The sequence below is a fragment of the Musa acuminata genome, chromosome BXJ1-5 (genome assembly GCF_036884655.1).
Source record: "Musa acuminata AAA Group cultivar baxijiao chromosome BXJ1-5, Cavendish_Baxijiao_AAA, whole genome shotgun sequence".
Lineage (NCBI taxonomy): Eukaryota > Viridiplantae > Streptophyta > Magnoliopsida > Zingiberales > Musaceae > Musa > Musa acuminata.
In genome coordinates this window covers 8362724-8381804 of record NC_088331.1, presented here as the reverse complement: position 1 = coordinate 8381804, position 19081 = coordinate 8362724, and the positions used below count along the sequence as shown (strand labels likewise).

At 42.0% G+C, this 19081-nt stretch overlaps 3 protein-coding genes across 3 annotated transcripts; 2 read left to right on the top strand and 1 right to left on the bottom strand.

Annotated features, from left to right (window-relative positions):
* Nucleotides 1–214: 214 nt before the first annotated feature.
* LOC135673571 (pentatricopeptide repeat-containing protein At3g16610-like) lies at nucleotides 215–11832 on the top strand. The gene is made up of 5 exons (XM_065182626.1): nucleotides 215–3262; nucleotides 3901–4048; nucleotides 10809–10913; nucleotides 11084–11250; nucleotides 11322–11832. Exon 1 carries the CDS (start codon nucleotides 326–328, stop codon nucleotides 2843–2845), a length of 2520 nt encoding a protein of 839 aa, XP_065038698.1. The 5' UTR covers nucleotides 215–325; the 3' UTR covers nucleotides 2846–3262; nucleotides 3901–4048; nucleotides 10809–10913; nucleotides 11084–11250; nucleotides 11322–11832.
* Nucleotides 11833–11927: 95 nt separating this feature from the next.
* LOC135673572 (uncharacterized protein At4g15970-like) lies at nucleotides 11928–15394 on the top strand. The gene is made up of 4 exons (XM_065182627.1): nucleotides 11928–12471; nucleotides 12545–12910; nucleotides 14233–14714; nucleotides 15018–15394. The coding sequence occupies exons 1-4, from the start codon at nucleotides 12082–12084 to the stop codon at nucleotides 15064–15066; spliced, it is 1287 nt and encodes a 428-aa protein (XP_065038699.1). The 5' UTR covers nucleotides 11928–12081; the 3' UTR covers nucleotides 15067–15394.
* Nucleotides 15395–15804: 410 nt separating this feature from the next.
* Nucleotides 15805–18833, bottom strand: LOC135673570 (probable protein phosphatase 2C 27). Its single transcript, XM_065182625.1, has 5 exons — nucleotides 18644–18833; nucleotides 17959–18510; nucleotides 17658–17852; nucleotides 17246–17451; nucleotides 15805–16543 (listed from the first exon to the last, which is right to left on the bottom strand). Exons 2-5 carry the CDS (start codon nucleotides 18166–18168, stop codon nucleotides 15985–15987), a joined length of 1170 nt encoding a protein of 389 aa, XP_065038697.1. The 5' UTR covers nucleotides 18169–18510; nucleotides 18644–18833; the 3' UTR covers nucleotides 15805–15984.
* Nucleotides 18834–19081: the final 248 nt, after the last annotated feature.

The window sequence follows — 19081 nt, the reverse complement described above, 5'->3', positions numbered from 1 at the left end:
CTTTTGTTGTGCATTTCTAAACCTTATGTATCGCAGACTGCTGCATGGATGATGTTGACTTCATGAAGTGTACATGTATGTTGTCTTATGGATGCCTACAGGTACATATGTGAACACACATATATATATATATATATATATATGTATACATGCAGATATACGTACACGTATGCATGCCTGACAAGTATGCGCCACGTACGCCACCCGAGGCATCGATCGGATCGGGCTAAAACTTGATATAAGCTCGGCCCATTGGAACCGTTCCCTGTGGCTGCGGGATATACTAAGCAACGGTGGAATTCGGAGGGAGACTGCCACGAGCGAGATGCTGCTGTCGAAAGCCTACCTGATTCCCCACAGAGCTCTCTTCTTTGCCTTTCGCCATGGCTTCACTCTCCTGCACACAAAATCCGAAGCCCGATCCCTCCTTCCCGCATTTGCACCACCTCCGATTTCCAGAGCCCTTAAAGGATCCCAACTCCCCCAATTTGCTGCGCTGGACGTCAACACGTACGCCAAGCTTCTAGATTCTTGCACTCGATTGAAATTGCTCGCAGAAGGAAAAGAGATCCATCGACAGATCTTTATGCACAGCTCCTGCGCTAGAAACTCGGTTCTGCTTGAAAAGATTGTTCAGATGTACATATCCTGCGGCGAGACTGAGTCCGCTCGTCTCCTGTTCGATGACGTGCCTCAGCCAAGTGTCTTTCTTTGGAATGCTATGATCAGGGCTTACGCTTGGAATGGCCCCTTTGATCGAGCCATTGGTCTGTATGAACGAATGATGGATTCTGGAGTCGAGCCAAATAAGTTCACGTTCCCGTTTGTGTTGAAGGCTTGCTCGGGTTTGGAAGCACTCGAGGATGGCATTAAGATACATGATGAAGTGAAAAGGGCTGGGCTGGAGTCGGACCTGTATATATCTACTGCTTTGATTGACATGTACATGAAATGTGGTTGCTTAGAGGACGCAGATGAGGTGTTTTGCAGAATGCCGAATAGAGATGTTGTTGCATGGAATGCGATGGTTGCTGGCTGCACACTTCATGGGATGTATGAAGAGATGGTTAGGTTTGTACTAGAAATGCAAAGGATGCGTACAAGGCCAAACCCCTCCACTCTGGTAGCCCTTCTACCTGTGGTCGGACAAGCGAAGGCACTGGGACAAGGAAAAAGCATTCATGCATTTTGTACCAGGAGGTGCTTTGATGAGGGAGATGTGTTGGTGAATACTGCACTACTGGATATGTATGCAAAATCTGAGTGTTTGGTTTATGCTCGTAGAATCTTTGACCACATGAGAATTAGGAATGAAGTGACATGGAGTGCGATAATTGCAGGATATGTTTTATGTGGTAGGATGGTAGATGCACTGCAAGTTTTCGGACAGATGATATCTGAAGGACCTTCCATTGTGGGTCCAACTTCTCTCGCAAGTATTCTTCGTGCTTGTGCAAGTTTGGGTGATTTTGACAGAGGTAGACTGGTACATAGTTATCTGGTTAAATCTGGGCTTCTTATGGACATTACAGTCGCAAACTCCCTACTCTCAATGTATGCTAAAGTTGGTACTATCAGTGATGCAATGAGTTTCTTTGATGAAATGGATACAAAGGACACAGTATCATACAGTGCAATTATATCCGGATGCATCCAGAATGGGAATGCTGAAGAAGCTCTTGATGTCTTCAGAGAAATGGTATCTTCTAGTATGGAAGTGGATGCTGCAACTATGGTTGGAGTGATCCCAACTTGTTCCCACTTGGCTGCTCTGCAGCATGGAAAATGCAACCATGCATACATCACCAGTCATGGGCTTGCCTCAGATTCCTCAATATGTAATGCTCTGATAGACATGTATGCAAAGTGTGGCAAAATTGACATTGCAAGGAAAGTTTTTGATACGATGCCAAAGCAGAACACTGTATCCTGGAATACCATAATTGCTGGCTATGGGATCCATGGGCTGGGTGATGAAGCCATCTCCTTGTTCTTGAGGATGGAACCTGCAGGTTTAGTGCCTGATGATATCACATTCATATGCCTTTTGTCTGCTTGCAGTCATTCGGGGCTAATCGCTCAAGGAAAACACTGGTTTTATGCTATGACAGAGATCTATAATATTGTTCCGAGGATGGAGCACTACATTTGCATGGTTGATCTCTTGGGCCGTGGAGGTCTCTTGGATGAAGCCTATGATTTCATAAAAAAGATGCCTTTTGAGGCTGACGTTCGTGTTTGGGTTGCCTTGCTTGGGGCTTGTCGAGTTCATAAGAATATTGAACTAGGGGAAGAGGTGTCAAGAATGATCCAAAAGCTGGGACCTGAGGGCACTGGAAGCTTTGTTGCCCTATCTAACTTATACAGTGCCACAGGAAGATTTAATGAGGCAGCACAAGTTAGAATCATGCAGAAAGAAAAGGGATTCACTAAAAGCCCAGGATGTAGTTGGTTTGAGATTGGTGGTGTAGTTCATGCTTTTATCGGTGGAGATCAATCTCATCCACAATCATCAAGTATATACCAAAAATTAGAAGAGTTGTTAGTGGAAATTAGGAAGTTGGGTTACCTAGCTGACACAAGTTATGCTCTGCATGATGTAGAAGAGGAGGAGAAAGAACATGCCCTTGTTTACCACAGTGAGAAATTAGCAATAGCTTTTGGACTTCTTAGACTAAGACATGGTCAGCCCATCTTCATTACAAAGAACTTGCGTGTTTGTGGTGATTGTCATAATGCTATTAAGTATATCACCTTGGCTGCAAAAAGAGATATTACTGTAAGAGATGCAAACCGGTTTCACCATTTTAAGGATGGGATGTGCAGTTGTGGAGATTTTTGGTAATAATGTGTGAAAATGATTATCAGGATGCATGAAATGCAACCTATGATGCTTAACACCACCACAAGGTGATTCATAGTGTGAACAGAAGTCTCCATTGATACAAGTTCTTACCTTAATTGGTGTGGACTGTGAGAGCTATGAAGCATATCACCATGCCACCACGGTCAACAAAAGAGCTGCTGTTTAGGAAATGACACATCATCGTCTAAAAGATGGGATGTCAATATCTGGAAATTTTGTTGCTTCTATCTTCTAAACATGATATGATAATAATGATGGTTTAGTCCTCAATGTACAACCGAAAAGTGTTCTAGAGGATGTTGAATGCATTCCTGGATACTTTTGTGGTGTCAAAAATGAGTGGTACAGATGGTGAATTGAGTTTAGCTGTCGGTAGCAGTCAATATTAGGAGCAAAGTGAGTTTTCTTTATCACAACTCCGAAACCTGTCATAACATGCGTGTTGCTTCTTTCTTGTGAAGTTGCACTTCGTACTTCTCTTTCCTGCATAGTAATATATGTTGGAGTACAATCAGTCGTAAAGTTTCTTGTTAGGTATTTTGTATATTTAAACAAATAGTTTAATTATTTATCCCTGGCTTAATATATTTCCTTATGGAACGAGAGAATGAAAAAGGGTGCCAAACTTTTAAAATGGTTGGGTTGTGCAATGATATCTAATTTTCAAATGTAATCATATTAATTGAGCTGATGACCTACAAATATCAGTCATTGTTGGTTATTATCTATATGCGATATGTTGTGGAAGGGCTGAATGGTATCATCCAAATCTGTTCCATTTGACTTTGTCTCTGTACATCTTGAGTCATGTTTTGGTATTGGCTAATTCAGATTGTCTCAATAATAAGCAATGATATTGGTATGATGTTCACTTGGTAGGTAATGTTGAATGATATATATTGTTCATTGGTACATCTTTGTAATGTAAATTTAAATTTATTTAGAAATAACTTTGATGTTGAACCAATTGTGCACACTCATTCTTGGTTGTAAAGATTCTGTTTAGTAAGCTGTTATTTTTCTGTTTCCTGCAGGACAAATTACATTCTCTGCAACCATTGCCAAGTGTTGGTCATTGTATTGATGAAATATCGAATTTAACCTCCATGTTGAAGATGCTGCATCTAAATATCTACATCCAACATGCAAGGGTATGCAATGTAGGACAACTAGCATGCAAAGGTTCGTCTCAAATACATCTTCATCTGTGCTTCAATTGATTGAAATTTATGATGTTCAAGATGGAATTTTGTTGGTGTGTCTCTCTTTTTAAGATTTTGGTAGCACTGGATTTGTGAAAGATCAGTTTTCTTCTTCTATTTCGGTTCTTACAATCAAGAGTTAGTTTTGACGATCTGTCCCACTTTCTGATTTTGTCAGAAATAACAAATTTTTCTTGGGATCAAGAATGTTGTTTCATTGTCTTTTGATCTATTGAATTGAAACATAATTTATAATGACTTGTCTTTCTTTCAATCTGATATTTTGTTTGTCCAAAAAGATGACTTAATTTGGCATGACATCCATCTTTTGGGGTTTTCTTTCCTTTCTTTTGTTTCACTGAGAACCATGGTTGTAACCTGTTGCTTAGAGAAATGTTTTTAATTCTGCAAGATATTTAGTACAAAGCCAAGTTTTGGCTTGTATAATAAATGTTGATATTGCTATAATTTATTTACTACATAGTTGAGTCTTAAATGAGTTATTGTTGGAAGTCTGCTGATTAGCTACTTCAGCGACTGAGAGAAAACATGTTTCTTGCTTCATTGCCCTTGGATTAAAATTTGAAATCAATTCAAAGGATGTTTAAATCTGGTTCAACCCAGTACATCACATAACGTAAAGACAGGAATCCAATCGGGCTTGACAATCACAAAAGAGAAAGTAGCAAAGAGTGTTTTTTTACAGTGGGAATGACAGCTACCTCCAAAAACTACTCTCTTTAGGAATGAACTTGGACGGCATCTCGTCTGATTGCCATCATCCGCTAGCAACACCTCAAGGAGTTACTCGTGCCCTCTGTAATTACAAATAAGTATATAGGGATTTCTCTTTCTTCTTATTCATGTTGTCATTATCTGTTAGAACCCTTGCAGATTCTAAACTTGGGGTTGATCTCTTTAGGGGATCGGCCTCCTTGGAACTCTATAGGGGTTCCTCCCTCCAAGTTGCTGCTCAAAGGCTGCAGAAAAGATTCATCTATTGCTTATGAAAAGAGAAGGAATACATGGCTATTTATAGGGCTTTTAAACCCTAACTCCTAATAGGACTCCTACTTAAGACTCTTACTCCTAACCAACTCCTAATAGGACTCCTAGTCAAGACTCCTATTCACTTACAACTTCTAATTCTTCTCTAAGAAAACACCTCCTACATGAATGCCCCTCTCAATTAGGACTCTCCTAGCTAGAGTCCTAACAGAATGTCCCTCTCAATTAGGACTCTCCTAGCTAGAGTCCTAATAGTTTTACATGAATGTCCCTCTCAATTAGGACTCTCCAAGCTAGAGTCCTAACAGACCCGCCCTCTTCAAATCAGCCTTGTCCTCGAGGATGATGATTCATGAATTCTGGGAATTTGATCTTCAAGTCGTCATAGTTCTCCCAAGTGGCATCTTCTTTTGGTAGGTTCGCCCACTGTATTAGCACTTCATTAGTGGGTCGTCGTCGTCGAGTCACGATCCGTCGATCAATAATGGCACTTGGCTGGGTCTGGAGTTCTCTTTGGGTAGTCATATTTGGTGGGTGGCTTTGGGCTGTCTCCAAGCACTTGTTTAAAACTTCCGGTTGGCTGTTGGTTTGTGGGTGATATGTCGTACTAGCTTTCAATTTAGTACCCTGCATATAGAATAACTTTGTCCAAAATCTGCTATTGAAGATGCAAGTAGAATTTGTCACAAGCACAATGCGTCCCTTATAGTGTAATTCTTTTGAGTCCCAATTGTAATGAGCCATGGGGCTTGGTGCTTCCTCCAATTTTTTTATAATCTTACTAGTATCTGAATCTTCCTGCCATTCCATCTTAATATCCTCAAGGAAGTCGCTGGTCGGAAGTGAAACGGTCGAAACTTCAACTTGCTCGGGTAGCTGCGAAAGCGCATCTGCAAAAACATTCTCTTTCCCCTTTTTGTAAGTTATTTCAAAATCAAATCCAAGAAGTTTTGTTACCCATTTTTGCTGCTCGGGGGAAGATACCTTATGCTCCAAGAGATATTTTAGGCTTTTATGGTCGGTCTTGATTTGAAAGTATCGCCTGATCAAGTACAATCTCCACCTCGTTGCTGCGCACATAATGGCGAGCATCTCCTTATCATATGTTGACATATTTTGATCGGAGGGAGATAATGCCTTGCTAGTGTATGCGAGTGGTCGACCATCTTGCATGAGAATGGCTCCAATTCTGACTCCAGATGTGTCGGCCTCAATAATGAAGGGTCGGTTGAAATCTGGTAGTGTTAGCACCGGCGTCGTCGTCATGGCTGCCTTAAGTTTGTCGAAGGCAGCGGAGGCTCTGTCCAACCATTGGAATACATCTTTTTCTAGTAAGGAAGTAAGTGGTGTACTGATCTTTCCATAGTTTTTCACGAACTTGCGGTAGTAGCCTGTTAAACCCAGAAAGCCATGTAGCAATTTTATGTTTCTCGAGGTCGGCCAGTTTTGCATTGCTCCAATTTTGAAGGGGTCCACTGCCACACCTTCCTCTGATATGATATGCCCAAGATATTCCACCTTTTGTTGAAGAAAGCAAAAATTCGTGGTTGTTGTGTGTTCAAAAGGTGGTTTTCCGTATGTCTTCTTCGCATGCTCGTATTTGATGATACCCGGATCAAAGGTCCAGCTTTGTAAAGATTTGTGCTCCCTTTCATCTAGCAATTCATCTACTATTGGAATAAAGTATTTGTCCTTGATGATTATGCCATTGAGAGCTCGGTAATCAACACATATTCGCCTTGTTCCATCCTTCTTGCGTACAAGTAGCACCGGCGAAGAGTAGAGGTTGCAACTTAGCCGAATAACTCCTGTTTCGAGCGTCTCTTTTATAATCCTTTCTATTTCATCCTTCTGGAGATGTGGATACTGATATGGCTGAGCATTTGCTGAAGATTTGCCTGGAAGAATCATTATACAATGATCATGTGGACAGGTAAGAGGTAGGTTACGCGGTTCGTCAAATATATTTAAAAATTCAGCAAGTAAATGAAGTAGATTTGGATCTTCAAATTCTGTTGGCTCTCCCTTAGTTTGCTGCTCAAGTTGTACCAAAAAGCCGCTGCATGCTTTATGCAAAACATTCTCCATTTGTTGTGTGCAAATCGTTGTTATGTCGCCCCCACATTTCCCGTGCAATGTCACCTGTTTCTCCTTACTGTAAAATTTCATAATTAGTTTCATAAAATTCCAAGAAATATCACCTAATGTCGTCAACCATTTAATTCTGAGCATGGCCTCATGATTGTTAAGAGGGAGAAGGAAGAAATCTGCAATTATCTCTTGGTCCTGCAGCAAAAGTTTCTCCTGCAAGCGCCTATGATCATAATTCAAAATCCGTCCGTCGGTGACCTTAACATCAAACCTGCAGCGATTCTCGATAGGTAATGATATCTGAACAGCAAGCTTACTATTTAGGAAGTTAGTAGTACTGCCCGTGTCGATGAGAACAGTGATTGGTTGTTGTTTGAGAAGGCCTCCAATTTTCATCGTTTGCGGGTTTGAGTAGCTAGCTAGTGTATGTACCGTAACATCGGTCGGTTGTGGCTCTTCTTCTACATCTTCTTCTCCATGTTCAAGGCTCTCTTTTGGATGTTCAATGACCTCTTCTTCTATCGGTTCAATCATAAGAAGTCCCCCTTTACTACAGCGATGCTCACAGCTCCACGGCTCGTCACAATGCCAACATAACCCCTTCGCATATCGCTCCCGAAGCTCTTCTCTTGTTAACCTCTTTAGTGTAGGGACTTGGTCGACAGTAGGGGGGGCTAAGGGCTTCAATATTACTGGTTGAGGAGCGACCCTAGTCCTCCGAGCTTCATGGTTCAATTGCTCCTCTTGATGTCGTGCGAAAGAGATGGCTGCCATAAGTGTATACGGTTGTCGCGCTTTAACTTCTCCTCGGATCTCCGGCTTCAAGCCCTCAATGAAGGTTCTCAATAGCTGTTTTTGAGACCAATCACGAGTTTGATTAGATAACCTTTCAAACCTAGTTTGGTACTCCTGAATGGTGGAGGTTTGTCGGATCTTTGCTAGTTGTTCGTCAATATTCTCGTAATCGGTTGGTCTGAAGCGAATCAGCAGTCCTTCTTTGAATTGTCGCCATGAAAGGACTCCATAAGTATGTTCAAACCAGTCAAACCACTGTATAGCATCCCCTTCAAGATGTATAGCTGCAATTTTCACCATAGATACATCCGCGGTTTTGTGGTACCAAAAATATCGCTCCGCGCGCGAGATCCAACCAATCGGGTCTCCTTCTTCCCATCTAGGGAAGTCCACTCTCATGCATGGATAGTTGGGGTTGGTCATAGAGCCTACCCTCCCTTGGAAGTCATCTCTTTGGGCTTGGTGTGATTGGGCAAAGCTTTCTCCTTGATATGATTTCTTCGGGCTTAGTGGTCGGCCCAATCTGAGTTCGGTAAAGAGCGTCCGAATCTTATCCTTCATTCGCGCCTCCATGGCTTCGAATTTAGCATTGATTGCCTCCTTAGATGCCATAGTATATGGCCCCAAATCAATGATGTTAAGATCTCTCTTTTGCTATTGGGTTAAAGGCATGTATAGGTTGAGAGAAGTGATGGTCGAAAGTGTTGGTGGATTGATGGATGTAGGCTGCGGTTTAGGCTTGTTTTGTGGCGGTTTTGGGTGCAGTTTGAGGGTGTGGTTTGGTAGAGTTTTAGGGCTGTGGATGAAAGTTTTGGATCTGTGGTAGATGGTAGCAAAGGTTTGACAGAAATCCGTGGAAGTTGCAGCAAGTATGTGCTGTCTTGTAAGAGTAGAATTGTCGTCGAAGAAACAACGGTTTCTCGACGTAATTTCCACCAAAAACTTGAGAGAATTGAGGAGGGAATTGATAGCAAAATCACAGTTTATATGACAGCAAGGATATCTAATTTAATCAAGAAAATTTCGGCAGTATAACAGCAAGGAAATTGGTGCAAGTTGCAATTGCAGAATTGTCGTCGAAAAATTTCAGCGGGATACGATAAAAATTTGCAGCAACATAAAATCGTTTTTAGAGATGAATTTCTTAATAGATCAATCTTAGATGGAAGCCAAGATGATCTATGAAGTGTATAAGAAATTTCATTCAAAAAAGATTGCAAATAGATGGGTTAAGGCAACGATATGCAGCTGAAGTTTTCTACAGCATAGATTTTCAAGTGCAGCAGATTGGACATAAAAGATCAGTAGTTTATATTGAGAATTTTTCGATGAAACCAAAGGGAAATCTACTTTTAGGATGTGTCAAAGATGTCATAAAAATTTCGTAGAAATTTGGATAGAAAAAGCACAGTAGCAAGATCAAACAGATGGTGCTATACGGCTTGAATTCTGCAATTCAAGTGCAGCAGACTGTTCATAAAAGATCAGTAGTTTAGATTGAGAATTTTTTGATGAAACCAAAGGGAAATCCACTGTTAAGAAGTGTCAAAGATGTCATAAAAATTTCGTAGAAATTTGGATAGAAAAAGCACAGTAGCAAGATCAAACAGATGGTGCTATGCGGCTGGAATTCTGCAATGTATCTTTCGTCGTAGAGATGAAAACTTTGTAACGAAAAGTTTATGCAGCAATATAGGAACAATTTTTTTTTTTTTGGATTTTCAGATAAGGATAACTAAATTGCAGCAGCAGTAAGGTAGGAAACCAGAACCTGTTGCAATTCACGGGGAGATCAAAGGATGATCCGTGGTGGTGGAGATGATGGCGGAATTCGGTGACGATCTTTTAAGCAATTGTGGGAATTGCTTTGGATGGTTGTAGAGGGTTGATGGATGGCTGTGGAAGGGCAGCGAGACGCCAAGAACGCTGCTCTGATACCAGGTGTTAGAACCCTTGCAGATTCTAAACTTGGGGTTGATCTCTTTAGGGGATCGGCCTCCTTGGAACTCTATAGGGGTTCCTCCCTCCAAGTTGCTGCTCAAAGGCTGCAGAAAAGATTCATCTATTGCTTATGAAAAGAGAAGGAATACATGGCTATTTATAGGGCTTTTAAACCCTAACTCCTAATAGGACTCCTACTTAAGACTCTTACTCCTAACCAACTCCTAATAGGACTCCTAGTCAAGACTCCTATTCACTTACAACTCCTAATTCTTCTCTAAGAAAACACCTCCTACATGAATGCCCCTCTCAATTAGGACTCTCCTAGCTAGAGTCCTAACAGAATGTCCCTCTCAATTAGGACTCTCCTAGCTAGAGTCCTAATAGTTTTACATGAATGTCCCTCTCAATTAGGACTCTCCAAGCTAGAGTCCTAACATTATCACCCTACCAAAATTTCATAGGAGTTATTTTTTTGGCAGAGAAATCCCTCCATTTTAGAAGGACGAGTTATATTCATGCCATCTATAACCACAAAAAAGCATACAGGCCAAGTAATAAGCTTCTATGTTCCAATCAATGTAGTGCAGAATTTATAGAGAAAAGGTCATCTGTGTTCGACTTCCTTACCTTTTGGTTGGGCTGAGGATATATCCATAATTCAAGCCTTGGTGCCTTTATTAATCAACTATAAAGTTGATCCCAAATGCTATAGGTTGCTGCTTGAGTACTTTATTGTATGCAATACTTATTGATAGATATTTGCTGTTTTCTTATGACACGAGTTAACAAATGCATCCTCCAAGAACTTGTCTTCTGTGTTGACACTTCATGTTCATTTCACATGGATTTTACACCTTTTGCCAGGTGTTCTAATAAACTATCCTCAAATCTTTTTCCGACAGGAAATCTGGATTCGTAGCTGAGATTCATGTCCTTGATGATCAAAACCAGCATGTCCAAGCACTAAAAGTCGGTGCTTGTTTCACCAACTACTACCGTGAACAAGAGTAATTCGCTATCCTTCATATAGTGTGCAATGTAGTTTACAATATTTCAGTTAAAATAAGAAATTTGTTTTGCCAGCATACTTGTATCTTAGACCACACCAAACGCTATATATCAAGAATGATGGACGACTAATTGATTCTATAGCTGACATATCTATTTGTGCCGGCAGTCTGCGCCTGCGATCGTCTCTTTCTTCTGGTGGTTGGTCCTCAAAAGTAAAAGAAGAGCTGAAGGGTTCAACTTCTAGTGCTTGCTTGCCTGTCATATAAGTTCAGATGATGCAACATGGCAACTCCCAGCATTCGCAATGGGACAAGATATCCAATGTGATGCATGGTTCGTTTAGAATTTATCTATCAAAACACCAGCAGTGGCTTCACAATTCTAATGAAACTGGAGATTCTCAGGGTCGGTCCGCCCCAACAATGACTGAGGTGCATGGAACCTGGTGGACTGAGGAAACTCGTGGACCATTAATGTCTCCTCGAGCAAGCTGTCGCCTCCTTCCTCTCGACCGCTAGCTGTTCTCGGAGCACATGGGGCGTGACTTCTTCTGGATGCGGCACGGGCGGCTCCGAAGCACAGATCACCGAAAGCAGGGGAGCACTTGAAACAAAATAAATTGCTCGTGATGCTTATGTTGTTGTTCGTATTGTACAGTTTCTACAGTAAACTCGTTCATATTCCTCGAGAACAAAAGCTTCTCTTCCTGCGTCGAAGAAGACCTGAGGATCAAATTGATTTGGATGGCATTGTCCTCTCTGAAAACAAATGCTATTTTGTAGCACACCAATCGAGGAAAGGGTTTCTTTTGTGGAGGATTAAAGATCCACATTCTTCTCCCAATTGCAGGAGGCAGAAAACAGAGTTGAGACAGCTTGCTTTACAATTAAATTACCATCTTTTTCTTGTCACCAACGAATCCGGCCAACATTTTAGTAGATCAGTCATGGAATTCAATTTTTTTATGCGTGGCTTACGTTCCGAGGTAAGCCATCGAACACCTGCCGAGCCAGAGCTCGGACAGGTGACCTGACAGCAACTGGGGAGGGATTTGTGGTGCAAGCGAAGACGTGATGCCCACATGTCATTAGAAGACAACGACGACGGCCGCTGCTGTAAAGCAATGATGCGTTGCTGCTGTTGGTTATTAATTGGCAATCAATCATGGAGTCCTCCCCATTCCATGGAGATTTAGACCGTCCTCCTGCTCCTCCCCCCTGTGCGGTCGAAACCCCGAGAGGAGAACCGTCGCCAACTTCTCAGATCTGGTCTTCTTCCCTTGCCATGAAGGCCTCCCCCGCGGTCTCCGTCTTCGGCGCCAAGGCGGCGGACTCGTCCACCCGCAGGTGGATCTCCCCGCTCCTCTTCCTCATGGTCATCGCCCTCTCCTTCACCTTGCTCTACCGCACCACCACCACGCCGGCCGTCCTTTTTCCCCCGGCGTCCCTCCGCGTGGAGCTCAGCCCCCCAGTTGCCGTGCAGCGGCCGGTCGACTCCGCCGTCGCTTCCGACCCGTTGCCAAGCTCCTCTCCTCGTCCTGTGCAGAATGGACCGGTACAGTATGTTCACTAGGCAAGCACATTGATCCGAGTCCTGATCTGATGGAATGGCGCTGTTGCTGCTGCAGGAAAGCCAAGATGTCCGGCTGGAGAGGGTTCTGAGAGCAGCGGCCACCAGAGACAACACGGTAATATTGACCTCCTTGAATGCATTCTGGTCTACGCCCGGTTCAGTGCTGGATCTCTTCCTCGAGAGTTTCCGCGTCGGCAACGGAACGAGCGAGCTCCTCAACCACCTGGTGATCGTCGCCGTGGACGACAAGGCGTACGAGCGATGCCTCGCCGTACACGACCACTGCTTCGACCTCAAGACCGAGGGGGTGGATTTCTCCGGCGAGAAGGTCTTCAACACTCCGGAATACTTGGACATGATGTGGGCGAGGCTGGATTTTCTGCGCGTGGTTCTCGAGAAAGGTTACGACTTCATCTTCTCGGTGAGTTCAATCTCTTCCACAGCAACCATGCTTCAATCCATGGACTCTGTTGTCGCCGCTCTGAAGCAGCAATTTCGTGGGAAAAGGAAAACAAAATTCCGCTTTTTTAAGTTCACCCACGCAAATAGCTTATTTTAACTGGCTACGGCTGTTAGTTCAGGTGGGTCCTACGTGGATCCTATCTGATTTCTCTTCTCACCAAGCAGGTAGACGGGGGTGTAAGTGTTCCCATGTCACGTTTGAAGCGTATCTAAATAACCAAGGCACAGATTCACAATTACAATGGTTAGATACACCTCGGACATTGATTCTGTCTATAGAAGATTCTAATTTCCACGTCGAGAATACTCGACATATTACTGATTTGGCATTGAAGTTGATACCTAAAGCACTCAAACTGTAATCTATGAACGGATCGCCGAGTCCCACATGAACACCATATATGCATTTCTTCACAAGGAAAGTACACGTCTGCGATTCATTCAGTGTAGCAAACCTATGCCACTCTATGCTTTTATTTGGTAGAGAAAGTCATGAATCATACTTCAGGGATCCACCATTCGTGCTTCAATAGCTCGAGCGTCAAAGATCTAATGAATGACCCACATAGCACATCAAAAGTTGTCATGAGCCATAAGAGATTCTCAAAGTCCTATGGAAAAGCATCCATCAACGTGCCAATAGTTTATGGCTCTTACTAGATAAAGATCGGACTTTTGATCCTGTGATCTACGGCAGATCAGAGTAAATTCTTGTAAAGAAGTGAATATAGGTATGCTTGGGGATCATAAATGCCAGTCTGTTTCATCAGATCGTATATTCTATGATGTGTGATGACAGCTACAGAGTTTCCTGTGAGACATCAATATGATGCGATTGCAAATTTGCAAGATTTTACACCTTAGCAATCAATACTTATTAGTACTTCATGTCTCTGAATCAAATATGATTTATGTATTAATAGTGATTAACTTTTGCAATTATCTATAGTGGTTTAAAATGTTTCCTTGGCAAGATAATGCGGCAGCTCCTCTGCATGTTGCCTTCCAAGGACTGGAAAAATATGCAAGACTGGTTATTGCACTGATGGTGAATACCAAAGTTTGTCACATTGCATTTACCATGGATTTCTTCCTTTCTGGTAGGGGGTCGGTTCTTCGTTTGGTCTCTAGGAAGAGCATGAAAAATCAAGATATCTCATTCATCTACTAGTGTCTTTGATTTTGTCAATAGTTGTGTGCATGTGGACAATTCTTGAAATTTATTGCTTATGGCATCACAACAGAATCATCCTAATTCGTCTGTTGTTGGTTTTGCTGCAGGATGTGGACATAATGTGGTTCCGGAATCCATTGCCCTTCTTCTACCCAGACGGAGATTTCCAGATATCCTGTGATAACTTCTTGGGTGATCCTACTGATTTAAAGAACTGGCCGAACAATGGATTCAACTATGTGAAGTCTAACAACCGAAGCATCGAATTCTACAAATACTGGTACTCATCGCGTGCCAGATATCCTGGAGTCCATGAGCAGAATGTGCTTAACATCATCAAGCATCACCAACATGTTAGGGAGATAGGTGTGAGAATAAGATTCCTGAACACCAAGCATTTTGGTGGGTTTTGTGAGCCAAGCAGGGATCTCAACAAGGTCTGCACAATGCATGCAAACTGTTGTATCGGCCTGCAAAGAAAGATCAGTGACCTAAGAGCTATGCTTGATGACTGGAAGAAATTTATGTCTCTGCCACCTGACATAAAGATATTGAGCCATTACTCATGGAGTGTACCTCAAAGTTGCAGGTTTATTATAAATCCTCAATTTGATCATTGAAAATTCTAGGCCTCTTTGCATTCTGAATGAAATCGTTTTTCTTTTTCCCTCATCTCTTTCTTCATTTTGCATAGAGGATGCATCAATAGTTCTTTCATAGAAGCATTCATTCATAGATTGACCTTACGAAGCTGCACATACCAAATTGTTGACCCTGGCATTAACTTTTTTGATATTTCTATTCGTGGACTACTTATTCTTCCTTTGAGATGCTTCTTAAAACATGTTTATCATCTCTCATCAAATTGCTCCTGTTTATTATCTGTTTACAGGTTACCACCAGGCCTTGGCAGTGACAAGGAAAAGAATCATCACCTCTAAAATTCTTGGTACTGTTCATTTCCCTGTTCTTTTGATACATGAATACCCCAGCAGTGCGAACTTTTGGAATCATAAGACTGTCAGGAAAGCAGCAGGTTAGGCTTGAAAGAAATTGAAAGAGACGATAGGAACTTAGATATGCTTAAGATACATCATTCTTCAGGTGTCGTTGCTCTGAGTCTTGTGCTGTAGTGTTGCTGTTTATTTGCAGAAACATACAATTTTTTTTATGTCAGATGACAGGATTTCTCGTTGTTAATAAGATTCTGAGTTTACTATTCTTTTCTAAATAGCAAGCAACGGAGCATTATGCCAGACAATTACATCAAGAATTTGTCATATATTGTCCCAAAAAGTCTGAGCTATCTGCCACAGGAAATGTATTCTGAGAATTCCACAAATGCATCAACAATCAAAAGCTTGTACAATTGACATAATTTGGAGGTCTTCTTCCTGAAGGTTTCAGGAAAGACCACTTCTCACAGATTTCTATACGTAGGAAAGACCACTTCTCACAGATTTCTATACGTAGGAGGCACGGATCATTTAATCTACAGTAATGATACTACGTATACCCTCAATGCACAAATTCTTCCAACACAAATATTTCCCAATGTGATATAGTTTGCACCTCAAGTCTAATAAAGCTCCTGAATGCAACCAGCTGGTCTGAGCAAGAACCATACTATGGAACACGTGGTTTCGGATGGTCCGATGAAGGAATTAGGTTTGAAGCTGTGGTTCAGAACAGATGCTTGATTAATTTCCAGATTCATCAAATGTTCTTCATCAGAACACATCAAAGTAGTCTACAAAATTTACCTACAACCTCACTGAAAATACACAAGTGGACATGATTTCGATGTCCATCCTTTACAGGCAGAAGAATAGATAAATGGAGGATTAAAAGCTTTAACATTACATATTGCTGTCCAGGGCTCCCTGTAGGAGATGCAAACCTTCCATAGAGATACTCCTCCGAACTCGAGGTCTCGGGATCTCAATGCGAGGAGGTGGATGTGGAGAAAAGCAGACGACCACCACAGTTAGATTGTCGCAAGTGTTTCGCTTCAGTGCTTCTTGCACGAGTTCCCTCGAGCACCTCTCCGGATCATTGTGAGCCATGAGCTCCTTCCTCGCTATCGTCACTGCACACTGACTGCTCATGACATCCCAAAGGCCGTCACAGCCCAGTATCAAAAACTCGTCTTCTTCTGTGAGAAGTGTCTCCTGCAACTCTGGTTCAGCGATCAACGGGCAAGCAGAATCTTTTGAGCCCTTCATGTGCCAGTCACCAATAGCCCTTGCTACCGATAGTTGACCATTGAGATATCCATCATAGACACTACCGCCAAGCTTCTCAATTCTGAGCCGTTCCACACTGCAGCTAGGTTTATGGTCTCTCGAAAGTTCCATAGCTCGGCCACGCTTCCCTAGTACAGCACGGCAATCACCTGCATTAGCAATTAGCAGTGACCTACAAAGGTACAAAAAGCCGGAGTTATTAACATCTAAGGACTTCAAGAGATCAAATAACAGTAACCACCATACCAATCTTAAACAGCAAAGATACAGCAATAAGCAACCAAACAATCTTGAATTACCTTATGAATATCATTTTTTATGAAGCATATTGTATCAAATTATACAATTAAAATGCAGTGCCTCCATTTAAGTGGATACAGGACCTGCCACTTCTCTGAAGCCCTGTTAAATTATGATGCAGCACAAAATTTTATATGCATCTGATCATCAAGCAATATGGATGATAAGGTCTGTCAATCTCTAGGGCCTTGAAAGGAATTTTTGTGAGAAAGAGTAATGTTCAAACTTCAAGTATTTCATATTTCAGATCATTAATATCAGTTAGCTCCACTAAACTGAAGATAATGATCCGTCAGATAATCATGATTTTCCATAAAATGACAACTTCATTGAACAAGCTACAGTATTAATCTTAAAAGAGATATGATAACCTCTAATGTCACAATTGTGCTGCCACAGAAAATATGTAGATTTCAATGCATTCAAGGCCTTTAGTGCCTATATGATCCAATATAAAATTATTTTAAACAAGTTTTGAAGCATTAACAGTGAAATCAAATAGCAACTCCCAGTACAACTCAACTTTATTGCAATACAAAACTAAATATCATTAGAAAGTGATATCAAATCTTACCTTCCTAAAATAAGAGCAGTAAGTGCTGTCGTTCCAGAGAATCGATCAAGTGAGACAGAATCAGCAAAAGCATAATCAGCTTTGGTAAATGCACTCTTCATGGCCTTCTTCGCACTGGCAGGGAAACGATTGTCCTCGGTTATAAATTTGAGGATGTTATTACGAACAAAACATGCTGCATCTTTGCCACCATGTCCATCAAAAACCTGCACACACAAACTGCTAAGTAAGTGCTCAAAAAATTTCTAATATTGAGCAAGAAAAACTATATCAAACACACAATGCTAGGAAATTTTCCAACACGATAAGAGATAAAGAAATTCCTAAAATAAAGACCACATCATGATCAAATAGGAGGCCGTGGCTTAGTCCACAAGTTCACAGAATTGAATTCCAGATCACTGAAGCTCACTCCATAAAAAGCACCAGGTGATGGGCAATTGACAGAAGCTCCAAGATGCTTGACTAGATTATCTATGCAGATATGCTCGTCCTCCATGTATGGCTTTGGCCCAATCTCCGAACAGCTGCCTGACCGGAACACAGGCAGGAAGGCACTCTGACCTTCCTGTGGACAAATCAAGCCAAGAGTCCCCAGATTCAAGTCCTAAAATATTTAGAAAATGAAACCATGATCACTAAGATAATGATAGCGCAATCACCGGGAAAAAAAGAAATCTTAAAAAGAAGGGACACGGATCGGTTGAACGAACCAGACCGACCAGGCCGACGGTATGTCGAATAACAGAGAGGTGCCGAGGAGGTTTCCCAACTTTCACATCCTTCCTGCCCTCCGAAGTATTGAGATCTTCACTGCCACCAACAATCAAAGAACCGTTCTCCTTGCTTCCGTACTTGCCATCCAGCATCACCATTGGGGGTGGAAATTCTGTACTGGCTGCCATGGAATCTTTCCAAACCATTAAAAACGTACTCTGATATCGAAGAATGATTCAAGGAGACCTCGCAAGCAGTAATACTATTTGCACAAAATGAAACTTTCGCCTCTCAAGCAACCCGAACAAAGGTGATATCCAGCAACCTAAACCTCAAGAAAAGATTCTCCCTTATAAATATCGGCCGCGACGAATGTGTCAGCTCCAAATCTCGATAGCGAATAAATATACGTCGATAGTTCCGAATCGAGCAAGATCCTCCAACGGTGCCAGACCTAATCAAAATCGGTAACAAATACTGTTCCTTCCGGGAAACCCCGCTAAAGATAGAAACTTTGCCACCAAATGCCTCAACATCAAATCAAAACACTGCACAGAAGTCGCCAAAATCCCAATTTTAGCACGCCAATACGACGAATCGAAGGATCCAAACAGGAGAACCAAAGCAATCGACATAAATCGCTCCAACCAACATGTCTTCAAAACAAACCCTAGAACGTACCAAAAGGGACAGGCATTTCCACGATATCCCCAACAACTCATCGATCAAAGGCCGTTGCCTTCTCCTCTTTCCGTTGAGTTCGCCGAACATTCTAAGAATAGATGAAAGATCGGGCAGAGTATTGCACCACGAAAGAGTCGGAAAACAGATGCAAAATCGATAGCTTGGAAAATAAGAGAGGGAAAAAGTATGAAACAGAATAGGGTACATTTTATATCGAAATCTGGTGGGGTACAATTAGACCGGATTGGGCAACCGACACGCTAGCGCGGCCCGATTGTGGTTGACTTGGATCACCGAATTGGTGCCAATGCTTAATCCAAATCGTCCGATCGACTCCTTTGTGTGATGCTGTGGACGGCCAAGATCGTGCCTGTTATTATGATGTGAGATCGATATCAGGCTATCAGCCATGGGACCTTTTTGTGGGTCCCACTT

Coding starts and splice junctions, on each gene's coding strand:
- LOC135673571 (XM_065182626.1), top strand. CDS start 326: ATGCTGCTGTCGAAAGCCTACCTGATTCCCCACAGAGCTCTCTTCTTT.
- LOC135673572 (XM_065182627.1), top strand. CDS start 12,082: ATGGAGTCCTCCCCATTCCATGGAGATTTAGACCGTCCTCCTGCTCCT. Junction 12,911..14,232: donor GTTACGACTTCATCTTCTCG/GTGAGTTCAATC, acceptor GTTTTGCTGCAG/GATGTGGACATAATGTGGTT. Junction 14,715..15,017: donor AGTGTACCTCAAAGTTGCAG/GTTTATTATAAA, acceptor ATCTGTTTACAG/GTTACCACCAGGCCTTGGCA.
- LOC135673570 (XM_065182625.1), bottom strand. CDS start 18,168: ATGGTTTGGAAAGATTCCATGGCAGCCAGTACAGAATTTCCACCCCCA. Junction 17,452..17,657: donor CACCTGGTGCTTTTTATGGA/GTGAGCTTCAGT, acceptor TTGTGTGTGCAG/GTTTTTGATGGACATGGTGG. Junction 16,544..17,245: donor ACTGCTCTTATTTTAGGAAG/GTAAGATTTGAT, acceptor GTACCTTTGTAG/GTCACTGCTAATTGCTAATG.